This window comes from Cavia porcellus, unplaced genomic scaffold (genome assembly GCF_034190915.1).
Source record: "Cavia porcellus strain 051 isolate PalLab524CR breed Dunkin Hartley unplaced genomic scaffold, mCavPor4.1 scaffold_21, whole genome shotgun sequence".
NCBI lineage: Eukaryota > Metazoa > Chordata > Mammalia > Rodentia > Caviidae > Cavia > Cavia porcellus.
This window is the reverse complement of record NW_026947504.1, coordinates 6,544,693-6,558,907: the sequence shown is the minus strand read 5'-3', so window position 1 is coordinate 6,558,907 and position 14,215 is coordinate 6,544,693. Positions and strand designations below refer to the sequence as shown.

The 14,215-nt window shown below is 38.0% G+C and overlaps 1 protein-coding gene across 8 annotated transcripts in view; it reads left to right on the top strand.

The window, feature by feature from the left end:
* Positions 1 to 14,215, top strand: part of Sil1 (SIL1 nucleotide exchange factor) — a 314,976-nt gene that overhangs the window by 96,453 nt on the left and 204,308 nt on the right. For 7 of the 8 annotated variants that reach the window (XM_003477414.5, XM_013141127.3, XM_013141126.3 and 4 more), the window contains one exon: positions 2,922 to 3,037. The exons of the other annotated variant lie outside the window; for it this stretch is intronic. In XM_003477414.5, the coding sequence (XP_003477462.1) occupies positions 2,963 to 3,037 (75 nt within the window). In that variant the 5' untranslated portion in view covers positions 2,922 to 2,962. The remainder of the gene's footprint in view (positions 1 to 2,921; positions 3,038 to 14,215) is intronic. 8 annotated transcript variants of the gene reach the window in all.

The following is a 14,215-nucleotide window of genomic DNA, read 5'->3' as shown; positions in this document are numbered from 1 at the left end:
TTCTTCATCTTGTTGCCAGAAAACAAGAACCCAAGAGGGAGAGGGAACTGATTATATCGCTCAGTCCCTGAGTTGGGCTTGAACTTGGAATCTTCCTGCCTTGGTTCCTAGAGTGCTGGGATTATAGGCATACACTACCTTGCCTGGCAAACATTATCTTTTTAAAAAGTCATGTCATGTATTGGGCCGGGGATTTAGTTCAGTGGCATAAGTGCCTGCCTGGCAAGTGGGAGGTCATGAGTTTGATCCCTGGTACCACCAAAAAAAAGTCATGTATTAACGTCATTCTTTATAGCTGAATACTACTTTATTTTGTATATATGTCACACTTAAAAAAAAATCTGTTTCATGTAGGCTGTTTCCATATCTTGGCTATTGTGAATTATTCCCCAGCAGACATGAGTGTTAGGTATCCCTGTGGTGTACTGACTTTCAGTTTCTTCAGGTCCGTATCGGGTAGTGGTATATCAAGATCAAATGGTAGCTCCATGTTCAGTTTTTCGCGGACGTCCTACTGATTCCCACAGAGGCTCTACTAATTCACATTCTCCCAGCAGTGTAGAAGGATTCATTTTTTCCTGCATCCTCACCATTATTTATTGTTTTTTGTATTCTTGATCATAGCCATTCTAAGTTGAGATGAATCTCAATGTAGTTTTGATTTGAATTTTTCTGATCACTAATGATATTGAATATTTTTTCTATAATTATTGGCCACTTGTACTTCTTTTGGAAATATTTGTTCAATTTGTTTGCCCATTTATCGGTTGGGCTATTTGAGTTTTTGATGTTAAATTTTGAGTTCTTTATATATTCTAGATACTAATCCCTCTGTCAGAAGAATAAATGGCAATGATTTTCTCTCATTCTGTAGGCTGTCTCTTCATTCTGTTGGTGTTTCCTTTGCTGTGCAGAAACTTTTAAAATTTGATACAGTCCTATTTGTTGATTCTTGTTATTTTTCATGTGCTGTTAAAGTCCTGTCTGGGAAGTCTCTGTCTATACATATGACTTCAGGTATATTCATGGAGCGGTTTCAAAGTTTTAGGTCTTATACCTAGGTCTCTGATCCATTTTTAACTGATTTTTGTACAAGGTGAAAGATGCAAAACTAGTTTCAGTCTTCTTGTGTATGGATGTATAGTTTTCCTTTTGCATTTGTTAAAGCGGCTGTCTTTTCTTCAACATATATTTTTGGCCTCTTTGTCAAGAATTAGATGGCTCTAATTGGGTTTGTTTCTGATCTCATCTATACCATTAGTCTATGTGTCTATTTTTTATGCCAATACCATCCTATTTTGTGTTAAAAATCAGAGCTAGGCATGGTGGTATATGTCTATAATCCCAGTGCTTTGGGAGGCTGAGGGAGAAGGATAACAAATCTAAACTAATTAGCAGTTTGTCAACACTCAGAGTATTTTCATGACTCCAGCCTTACTTTTTTTTTTTTCCAGTTATGATTGTTTTAACTATGTTGGATGTTTTGTGTTTCCTAGTTCTAGTTTTCTAGAACTAGAAATTTTCTAGTTTTATGGAGGATACTATTGGAATTTTGATGGGTGTTGAAGTGAATCTGAACGTTGCTTTTGATAATAAGGCTACTTTAACAATATTAATTTTGCCTATCCATTTTCTAGTATCTTCTTTCAATTTCTTTTTTCAATGTACTATAATTTTAATTGTGTAGATCTTTCACTTTCTTATTAATGTTAATCCTTAAGTATTTCATTTTTTGGAAACTATTATAAATGGGTTTGCTCTCTTGTTTTTTTCTCAGCTAGTTCATTATTGGTGTATATAAAAGCTATTGATTTTTAAATATTGAATTTGCACCCTGCCAACTTCATTCTTTCGCACTGATATTCGCTAGCATTGTTAGAGAGGCCATCCTATCCTCAATTGAATAGTCTTGGCAGCCTTGTTGAAAATTAATTGACCACGTATGTGAGTTAAATTTGTGCTTTCACTTCTTTTCTTTTGGTCTCTGTGGCTGTCATGCCAATCCCATACTTTTGATTACTGTAGTTTTATAGTAAGTTTTGCAATCAGTAAGTATACGTCTGTTGACTTTCTTCTTTTTCATGATTGTCTTGGCTATTCTGGGTCGCTTGAAATTGTATATGAGTTTTGGGTTATTTTTCTCCATTTCTTCAAAACAAAAGCAAAAACAAAAACCACAACAAAACAAAACAAAAACACCATGGGGATCTTGAGGAAGATTGCATTGAATATGTTTGTTGCTTCATGTAATATTGTCATATTAAAATACTAACTTTCCATTCTTTCACCCTTATATCCTTTTTTTTTTTTTTTTTTTTTTTGGTCTTTTTCATTTTTATCGGTACCGGGGATCGAACTCATGACCGCCTGCTTGCAAGGCAGGTGCTTATGCCACTGAGCTAAACCTCCAGCCCCACCCTTATATCCTTTAAATTTTAACAGCTACTAGGGCCTGTACTTTGATTTGTTTGGCCATTTGAAAGGTGATATGAAAGGCTTTGTGGCTTAGAGGATGTATGATAATGGCTATGGTTAGAAGTAGATACAGAAGTTTATGTGGCCTGGGCCCAAATCTGTTCACATTCAGATGTGACTAGTTTTCTCTATCCTCATCACAGTCAGTACCACTCTTCATAACCTGATAGCAAATTATTAATGAAGAAGGAAAGGACCAGGACTGTAGCACATGAGAGAGTATTCTGGTTGACTGCCAAGTTCCAAGCACGACCTGTTTCCCATTGAGGAACTGAGTACAGGAGATGGAGGCTTCAGATTTATCTAAAAATGATAGAAGACCTATTATATTTCTAGGCAGGAAATGTCTGACATCTGTCAAACAAGGATGATCATGGCAATCACAATATAGAGGGACCAGGCATAGATTTCCATTAATTTTCTGATTTTTATGCTTGTATCCTCAGGTCCCTGACCATAACTCCTCAGAGCCTTGTCTCCATCTAGGATGGCTCCCTTTGGAATGCTTCTTGGACTGCTGATGACCTTCTGTTTCACCTTCTGCCTCAGTCATCAGAACCCAGTAAGTGTTCTTATTGCAAGTAGGAAGGATCCTTAATGAAGTCTGAGAAAACCTTCCTCTAACAGGTCTCTTATTGGATGTTGTGGGCTTTTATTCTTAGTGGAATATGGCTTTTTCTTTCCCATTTTTGAGTCCACTGCCCTCTACTCTTTTTTTTTTTTTTTTTTTTTTTTTTTTTTGAGTCAGGGTCTCACTATGTAGTTCAGGCTGGCCTTGAACTCACTGTGTAGTCTAGGCTGGCCTGCACTTGCAATGATCCCCTGCCTGCGTCTCCCAAGTTCTGGGATTACAGGAGTGGGCCACCATACCCAGTCTCTGTCCTTTACTTAAAACTCACGGGTACGGCTTCCCTCTGGAGAAAAGATGATGATCATAGGAAGCTTCCATGTACCAAACATTCATTAAATGCTTTTTTCTCATTTACTTCTCCCAGCAACCCTACAAAGTAGGCAACTATAATTATTACCCTTATTTTGAAAAAAAAAAAAAAAAAAAAAAAGAGGGAGACTTAGGATCAGAGACTTTTAAGTATCTTGGCCAAAATCATACAACCACTTTGAGGCAGAACTGAGAAGTTCTTGATTCTCCCTAGGAGCTGGATGCCTGTGTAGTAAGCACCAGTGTCTTGGTTACTTTTGTCTCATTGCTGGTACCTGACCCCAAAATGAAGGTAGAAAAGTTTTATTTAGCTCACGGTTTGTGGAGGTTTCAGTCCATAATCAATGGGCTCCAAGGCAGGTTGGCATGGCACAGGGGCAGCCATTCATGGCAACAGCAGGTATCAAAGGCAGCAAGAGCAAAAAAGGGAAAGCATGCCTCCTTTCCTCCCTTATATTATATGCTAGCTATCTGCCCCTGGGTGAGTGTGGCACTCACATTGTCAATCCCAGCGCTAGACAGCAAACCAGTCACTAATGTTAGACTCAGCTGCCTTTGAAAGCACCCTCCCCATAACCACTTGAGGCTTTAGGGGGATATCCAAACACAAACCATAACAACCAGGAAGAGACTACTTCCTTTCTTCTTTTTTTCCTTGTGCTTTCTGAGTCTGTCTGTATCCTCCTTTCCTTTGTCTTTGTCTTTTTGTTTTTTCTAGGCCTCTGTTCATTAACCTAGACCTCATTACTTAGGGCTTCTGTCTTTGTCATAGGTAGGGGGGAGAATGTCTAAGAAAGCCTGTGTTTGGCCTGGCTACAGCATGCTAAAGCTCCTGACCTTGTTTTCCTGGTTTTTACCAGCAATAGCATGCCCTTAACCAGTTCCCAGTGCCCTTCTTTCCCCCTCCCTTGAGAAGCCCTGACAGTTTCAACTTTCTCTGGCCACCTTCACCAACCCCCAGGGCACTCACTAAATGGTGGGTAAAGTGCTAGAGGCTTTAGAACCAGAGGCCCTTGAAGTGCAAATGACAATTGTGATGAATTTAATAACAATCCAGCACAGCCACGGTTCACCTCTGGCTCATGGCAAGCTTCCACCTTCTCTCTGAAGTCATTTGTTTTCTCTTTGCTGTTCTCCCTACTTTGTGGAGCAGGAGAGAATGTATAGTTAGGAGTCACAGGAGTTCCTTTTGAACTTTTAATATTCTCTGACTAAGATCCTGTTGGTGCTGTTTTTTGGCCTCTTCTTCAAGGACAATGGAGGACAGGATCCCAGGGGCCCCTGACGGTAGAACTGGTTATAGCATAAGGTTAGGGATATCTGGTATGCTCCGTGGTAAAGAGGAAAAGCAGCTAAGACTCTCGAGAGATCAGGGTTGTGTCCCTAACTTGAAGCTTATGAGAATCCTTTTGCTCCCAATTGAGAGCTTTAGCAGATGCACAATTAACAAAAGCATGCTGATGAATTTACTTAAGGACCATGTGTTACTAAGTCCCTTTCGGATAATAGTCCAACCAAATAGATGAGCTTTCAGAGCCATAATTATTCTGGCCCATTTATATTAGCTCTATTGAGTCTAGTCTCAGAAAAATGTTAATACTGACTTTCATCAACAGAAGCTGCTTTTATCCTTATGTCTGTTCCTAAGCTGTATCCATTTGTCATAATCTTTCATCCTATGCTAAGCACAAGTAGGAGTTAAACCATCTTTTCTCTTATACCATAAAAATTGCTGCTCTGATGGCCTTTAAAATCCAGATTTATGCAGCTAGCTACCTTCATAATAGTGAAAGTACAATAAGAGTAGAGATGCTTATGGTCTTTTCTTTAGAGCCTAGACTCCTAGCAAATGCTCCTGATGACCTGGAACTGCCCTCCCTAAGGCTATTTATGAATATTAGTGGGCAACCAGGACAAATTGGCTGTGTGTGTCAGTGTAGTCTGCAGACAGCCTCCCTCTCCAGCTCTGGCTGTGGTCTTTCCTAGGATATCTAGACAATTGTAGATGCTGAAGGATTGTGGTTTAGAGACAGAGGCCTTCAAAAAGATGGCAAATGAGGCTCGAGATAGCTGACCCCGGTAGAATGAACATAGGTTCTTTGCATGCTCGTTTTTTGCCTACCTCCTTTGGTGCTTTGTTTGTGAGAAACTGTCAGAAATGGTTTGACCATTTCTGAGCCTTGTTTCCTCATTTGTAAGGCCAGGTATGTACCTTCCTCTTAAGGTTTTAGTGTAAATTAAATGTGATTGTATCAATCAAGTACCTGCATTGGGACTGGTATAGTATGGTCAATAAATGTCAGGTGTTATTTTTGGTATGGGAGCGACTGCTTCAGTGGGTTAATTTGGAGCTATGTCAAACTAACTCCTGTCTCAAAAGGTTGCCTTGGCAGTTAGTTTTGGTCACGGTACTGTCAACCCACCAGTAGAAATTCATTCATTGTCTTGGATCTTGAAGGCCTTAGCTTTTTGAATATTTTATTCAGATATAAGCACAAGGAAGTGTAACTCGGTAAGATGTTAGCTAACACCTTAGCAAGGATTTCTTGCCAATCAGTTGAGGGGAAATTGGATTTGGAGTGATAAATAGGGAGATAGGGAGGAGAGAGAGATGGTGATCTGGCATGGAAGGGATCCCTGAGAAGCCAGTTGGGAGGGAACCACAGCATGGGATTTACTTTAGAGCTGACCAAAGGCAGCCTGCCTCTCTTGCCTCCTGCTGTGTCTCTTGGTCAGGATATTGCCTGGGCAGAGAGGCTAACTTTGCTTGTCCTTCCTCTGGCACTGTAATTTCTCACCTAGCCCACAGAATTATTTTCTTGGGAAGAGGAATGTGTTGGTAGAAGTGTTAAGGTGATTTCATTTTCCTAGCTTTATTTTCTCAACATCCAAGATACAACCTTGGGACACTGGACTAAGAAACATAAAGATGAATTAGAATTCGTACACATGACTCTGGAGCCCAGCAGGCCTGACCTTAATTAACCTTTGCTCTGCTTTTCTGAGCAGTGTGATTTTGAATAGGCCTTATCTGTCCTCATCTGTAAAATGAGAATGATAGTTGTGCTTTCCAGGTGAGTCTTAGCTGAATTGAGACACAGAAGGCACTTTAGTCCAGTGTCTGGTCTGTGGTCAGGTTAGTGAGTGGTGGCTGCTATGATCATTATAGCCCCTTCCTTGTGATGCTGCTTTCCTCAAAACCTCTTCTGGAACTCCCTTTAGAACCGACTGCCTGGCCTAAGGGGTGTTCATATAGTGAACCTCTCTCAGTGCTTCTAAGTCTTTGGCCTTTGAAGATGGCCAGATGTGTATTTAGTAAAATATCTCTGAGGTTACTTAGAGAAACATCTGGTGGACAGAATAAACTGTTTGAACAGGAAAACACCAGTTGTATATCATCCTTACTAAACTTTGAGTTTGTAGTGTAATATAGTGACAGAATTAGGGTTTACATCTTAAAATCTGCTTCAAAGGTAATTCAAGATAAGGCATAAAAATTTTTATTTTTTTTATTTTTTTGGTACCAGGGCTCAAACTCACAACCTCATCTTTCCAGGGAGGCACTGCACCATTAAGTTATATGCCTGGCCCTGGTATAAAACATTTTGACAGTGACATGATTGTTGCAGATGTGTTTGGCTTCTCAAGGGCTTAACATGTAGCTCAGTGGTTCATTGGTCAATTAGTTTCTTTGACTGAATTTTGATGTTTAATTGGTACACAATATTGTACATATTTATGGGATAATGTGATATTTTAATACGTGCAATAGTCATGGGTAATTGGCATATCTTTAACGTTTGACATAGTATTTCTTTGTGTTGGGAGCATTCAAAATCGACTTTATTACATAGTTATTTTGTGATATTATTGTCAAACATAGTTTTACTACTGTGTTCTAAAATATTAGAAGTTATTTTTCCTGTGGTACATGTCTGCAATCCCAGCATGCAGGTGGCTAAGACAAGAGGACCAGAAGTCTGAGGCCAGCCTAGACTGTGTTATGAGTTGAAGGCCAGTCTCTGTTATTTAGCAAGAACCAGTCTCCAAAAAGAAAAAAGCTTTTTCTTCTATCTAACTGCACTTCTGTATCCATTAACCATCATCTCTTCATTTTATCCCCTTTTCCAAACTTTAATAACCTCTATCCTATTATCTACTTCTCTAAAGTAAAATTTTAGCTTTTGCCTATGTAAGGCTATGCAGTATTTGCCTTTCTTATCTGATTTTTTAATTTTGTTTACCTCCAGTTTCATCCATATTGCTGCAAATGACAAAATTCTAATATTTTTATGGGTGAAGAGTATTCTGTCTTACATATATATGTGTATAAATATATTTATTACACATAATAATTTTGGTCCATTTATCCATTGATGAACAGCTGGGTTGATTCCTGTCAAGGCTGTTCTGAATAGTTCTCCAGTGTACATGCAAGTATAGTTATTTCTTCAACATACTGATTTTAATTCCTTTACATATGTATCTAGTAGTATGATTGCTGGATCTTATGCCAACTCTAGCTCATGTTTTGAAGTAGTTCACTATTTTTCATAAAGAATGTACTAGTTTATATTCCTGCCAACAGTATATGAAAGTTTCTCTTTCTTTACATCCTCATCAACATTTGCTACTGTCTTTTTGCTAATAGCTATTCTCATTGGGATGAAGTGATAACTCATTGTGGTTTTGGTTTGCATCTCTAATACTTAGTGATGTTGAATATTTTTTCATATATTTTTTGACTATATCCTCTCCTTATATCTGTTTAGGATGATTTTTAAAGGAGTACTTTTATTTTTTTCAGTATAGTACCGATGATTGAACCCAGGGCCTTAACAATGCTAGGCATGCTTTCCACAATTGAGTGTGCCTAAAGCCCTTTGATTTCATGGTCCTTTTATTCAAGTAATACTGAGGATTGAGCCTAGGTCCTCATACATTTGCCTATTTTAAAATTTGATTTTTGTTGTTATTATTTTGCTTATTTCTATTAAAGTAATTTGAAGTGCTTCTATTTTTGGAGTTATAATCCCTTGTTGGATATGTAGCTTGCAAATATTTTCTCCAGTTGTTCTTTTTCTCTCTCTGTCTCTTTCTCTGTCTCTGTCTGTCTGTCTGTCTGTCTCTCTCTCTCTGGGTACAGCAGTAGCTACATAGTTCAGGCTGCTCTTGAACTCACAGCAATAATGTCTCAGCCCCTTGCGTGCTAGGATTACAGGTATGCACCACCACCATGACTGGTTTCTCCACTTCTTTAAATCATTTTTTCATTCTTTTTCCCTTTGGCTTTAGTTTGATATAATCCCAGTTGTCAGTTTTCATGCTCCTGTGATCATATACAAAAAGCGATATAGGGGAAGAAACTCGCAGCCTACTAGGTGTCCAGTATGAGTTCATGTTCTCTAAAATCCAAGAATGAATTTTAGGAACAATGAAGGTTAAGAACACAATATATTTATTAAGAGAAAGAAAGCGCCTGTCTGAGAGAGATAGAAGGGGTCCCAAGTGGGTTGCCAAAGACTGTCTTTTCTAGGGACTTTTATAGAGCAAACCTATGAGGTGAGCCAGATCCACGCTAGAGAAAAATGGTAAGTCACAAGGCAGGTGGGCATGAGGTAGGACAGAATTGTGGTCAACCAATAAGATTATGAGTGTAATTACTCAGGTAAAATTGATTAACTCCAGAGCAAATGGGGAAACAAGTCATGTAGCACATGGCATGAATACAGAATAGGTTCTTTGCCTGTAGGGGATGGGTTAGTGACTTCTGGCTTCCTCAAGGTGATCTATACCTATTTAGAATATCAATTCCTGATGTGTGTACTTAGGGGGTGGTTATATTTGTTTTGTCTTTTGCTTTGAGGTCTGTCTCTTCCAAGGTTGCTAAATATCTGATCTTCTGCATTGGCTCCTTTGAGGGCCTATCCCTGGCTGACTACCTATAATATTACTATCTAACTCAGTTGCCTATAACAAAAGAATGGGGCCCATGTGGAGGACTACCAAGAGGACTCCCTAGGAAAAGAGCCTAGAAAGAAGATAGTTTGCCTTCATTTTAATTCACCTTTGCCCTACTCCTGTTTACTGATATGCGTAGGACTGGTGCTAGGGAGGTGCCCAAGCCTCTAGATCAGCTATAAGCAATGAAAATGGACCTCGTGGAAGCTCCATGAATATGTAGTCTTTGAAGCAAAATGACAGGTATGTGTGCAGCCCACTAAGGTTCCCTTCTACTCAGCATGAGTAGGCAGAGAGACCCCAAGCTGTTGGCTGGGATAGAGCTTGGGGGAAGAAAAGAAGCAATGATACCCCAGGGCAGATAAAGGCCAGCATCGGAGCTACGTCAGCTGATCCCAAACACAAGATACTTCCTCAAATTGTTATATAGATTCCTCCAAATTTAGAAGCTATTTATTACCAGAATCGGGTACTCTTTCTGCGTACCTCTCTCTGTATTGCAGAGGTGCCATTCTTTCTCCTACCTGGTCCAGCTCACAGAATTCACATAGTGTCTTTCATTCTCACAGTCACGCAACCCTAAGCCACTCTCCTCTTCAAGAATTTTAAAACCTGGGTTTGGCTCTGGGTTGTGGCCTTTGTTGTGACTAGACTTGGGACTTCTTGTCTCCCCACAACTGCGGGAATGTCTCTATCTCTTTTATTCTCGCATGTGTTGCATTGGAAGTGGTAGATTGGAATTTACTCATGACAATTCCAATAACTTTTCCCTGCTGTTACAATGTATAAACTTTGGACCTCCAGAGGTTCAGGAATTCGTAGGCCAAAACTAATGTCCGAAAGCATTTTCCCTAAATTTTCTTTTCATACTTTCATGGCTTTCAGTCTTATAGTTAAATCATTGACCCACTTTGAATTGACTTTTTTATATAGTCAGAATAGGTCTAGCTTACCCCTTCTCTATATAGATAACCAGTTTTTCCTATTACCATTTATTAAAGAGTCCTTCTTTTCTCTAGTGTGTCTTGCTGCTTTTATTAAAAAAAAAAAAAAAAAAAAAAAAAAACCCAATTGGCTGAACGGGATAAGGCAGTGCATCCCAAAATCTTTGTTACTTGGGAGGCTGAGGATGAAGTTGAACTTAGGAGTTTGATACCAACCTAGACAATATCGTGACACTCCGTCTTCAATTTCTTTCATCAATCTTTTGTAATTTTCATTGTAGAGATTCATTATTTCCTTGATTAAAGTTATTATGTGGCTTGTGTGTGTAACTGTTGTCAATGAGATGATTTTCTTGAGTTCTCCTTTTATTATTGGTATATAAAAATACCTCTCATTTGTGTACGTTGGGTTTGTGTCCTACAGCTTTACTGAATTTGCTTGTCAGTTCTTTTAGTGTACTGTAACCGTTCTTTTAGTGAAGTCTTTATATATATTATAATCACATTATATGCCAAAAAGGATAGCTTGACCTTCTTTGCTCCTATTTGGGTGTCCTTTATTTCTTCTCTTGCCTTATTGCTCTGGCTAAGACATCTAATGCTATTTTGATTAAAAGCAGTGAAAGCAGACATTTTTATCTATTCTAGATTTTAGCTGATCTACTTTTTTTGTTTTTGGTAGTGAGAATCAAACTCAAGGCCTTGCACTTGCCAGGTAGGCACTGTGCTGCTGAGCTACGTTACTGAAAGGTTCTTGCCCTAGAATAAATTACTGTATTACTGTAAATTATGGTTATGGCGGTGGTCTAAGGTGGCGGAAGGCCAAAGCAGGATGGCTTATCACTTCCAGCTTCTTCCTTAGCCTTAATTGCAACTCTCCTTCCTGTTTTCATGTGAGGAAAACTCCAATCAGCTCCTTGTGGCTAATCAATGCCCTCCCTAAGCGCCACCACTGGTCAGAGATTATATATAGATTCCATACCCCACGTCCCAGCAGAGAAAGCCAGGCCGCCCGAGGTCATGGAGTTCTCTCCATGTCCTTGGAGTAAAGGCTATTTTTACTTTATAGTCTCTCTTTTATCATGCCAAAAACGCTTTCAGTTACCAGCTATTCTGGATTTTAAAGGAAATAGTATTAGCTTTTCCCCATTCAGCATCATGTTGACTACAGGTTTGTCATGTACTGTATAGCCTTTATTGTATTGAGGTGTCTTCCTCCAATATTTAATTTTTTGAGTTTTTTTAAATCATGAAGCTCCTATGAATTTATTCAGTGCTTTTTCTGCTTCTATTATGATCATTATGGTTTTTGTTCTTCATTTTGTTGACATGATAATTATGTTTATTAATTTATATGTATTGAACCATCCTTGCATGTTTGAGATCATTTCTACTTGATTGATGTGTATAATCTTTTTGATGTGCTATTGGAGTATATTTACAACTATTTTGTTATTTTCTGCTTCTATCTTTATCAAAGATAATAGTGTGTAGTTTTATTTTTCTGTTGGGTTCTCACCTGGTTTTGATGCTCTACTAATGCTGATCTCATAGAATGAGTTTAAAAGATTTCTGATGCTTTTAATTCTTTGGAATAACTTAATAATTGATGTTAGGTCTTCTTTGAAGATACAGTAAAATTCAGCAGAGAAGCTGTCCAATCCTAGACTTACCTTTCATTAGACTTTTTATTACCAATTCAGTCTTGTTACTGGTTATTGATTTGTTAAGATTTTCTATGTCTTCATGATTCAAATTTAATAGGTTATATATGCCTAGAAATTTTTTCCTTTCTTACTATTTTTCCAATTTGTTGGCATAAAGTTCATAATAGTCCTTAATGATCCTTTATATTTCTGTGTTTTCCATTTAAAAAAATTTATTTTTATTAGTGTGTATTTGTAGTTCATATATTTTTTAGTCATCTTGGGAGTGATATATATATATATTACAGCTTGTCTCTTTTTCTCTTTATACCTTTCCCTCTTTGCCTCTCCTCCCTCTTTCACCAGTTCTCCTATTCCCTTTTTCATACTTGTTGATATTTGTCTTAGCTCATGTTATGGAATATAATGTTTACATTAATTGGAGTTATTAGGCTTGTGTACATGGCATAGCTTTCTTATTTACCTTTCCCCTCCTGCTGTCCTTTATCTTAGCTCCCTTGGGCCCCTTTCCTTTTCAAGAGATCTGTCCCTTTGTCCTTTCTATCTTTCCTATATTATTTTTTGTTGGTACTGTTGCTCACTCAGATGAGAGATAGCTTATGGTGTTTAAGCTTGTGTGTTTCATTTATTTCATTCCACATTATATTTTCCATCATTTTCCTACAAATGTCTCATTTATCATTCTTTGACAATTTGGTATTCTATTTTATATCCTGGTTTCTGTTATACTCTTTTTTCATCTTTGATTTTATTTATTTGGGTATTTTCTTTTTTGTGTGGTTAATATAGCTTAAGGTTTGTCCATTTTGTTATCTTTTTTTTTTTAAACAAGTCTATGTTTTACTGGTCTTTTGTATTTTTTCTTTTTCTTTTTTTGTCTTTTATTTATTTCTCCTTTGAGAATATCTTTTTACTTTGCTAGTTTCTTAAGTTGCATTGTTAGATTATTTGCTTGAAATCTATTTTTTTTTTTTTTTGGTCTTTTTCGTTTTTTATCGGTACCAGGGATCAAACTCACGACTGCCTGCTTGCAAGGCAGGCGCTTATGCCGCTGAGCTAAATCCCCAGCCCCTTGAAATCTATTTTTTTTTTTTTTAAGACGGTCTCAACTATGTAGTTTAGGCTAGCTTTAAACTCACTATGTAGCCCAGGCTGGCCTCAAACTCATAGTAATCTTCTTGCTTCAGCCTCCCAAGTGCTGAGATTACAGTCATATGTCACCACACCTGGCTAAAGTTCTTCTTAGTGACTTCACTATTCCATTGTGTTCAAAGAAGATACAGGCTATAATATTGATTTTCTGGTACTAGAGATCGAACTCAGGACCATGCATATGTTAGGCAAGTGGTGAGCTATATCTCCAGCCCATTTTAAACATTTTTATTTTGAGACAGGTTCTCACTAAACTGCCCTGAAGTTTTGGAGACGTATTTTGTGACCTAACATATGGTCTATCTTGAAGAATGTGCCATGTACCGATGAGAAGAATGTGTATTCTGAAGCTGTTGGATGAAATGTTCTACAAATGTCTGCTCATTTTTTCTACAGTGTAATTTAACTCAAATGTTTCTTTGTTAACTTTTTTTAGTGTAGATGATCCATCTGTTGATGAAAGTGGGGTGTTAAAATCCCCAACCATCATGGTATTAGCATTGGGTTCAAAAAGTTTTCTTTTTGTAGAACTGATTATATAGTAACCTTTTTGCTTTTATTATGGTTATGATTTAAAAAGCTCCCCAAAACTCATATGTTCAGAGGATGGGCTTTTGGAAGGTAACTGGATCATAAGGGGGTGTAACTTTATCATAGATTAATTCATTGATGATAATCATAATTTTATGGGTTTATTGGGAGGTGATGGAAATAGCATGGGGCTTGGTTGAAAGGAGGGGATCATGGGTGCAGGTACTGGGGCTATGTCTGGTTCCCAGCCCCTTCCTCTCTGCCTCTTTCACCCTTGGTCAGCTTCCTGATGTCTATGAGGGTGTGCGGTTTTCTTCTGGCATATCCTTCTATCGTGATGTCTCTGTCCTGTCACAGGCCCAAAGTAATGGACTCATGTGGCTATTGACTTAAGCCTCTGAAACTGTGGGGCAAAATAAATATTTTCTTCTCTGAGTTGTTTTTCTCAGCTATTTAGTTGGAGCTGACTAACACAGTCATCTTTTACAGTTTTTGGCTTAATGTATATTATCTGATGTAAATATAGCTATTCCTGCTCACTTTTA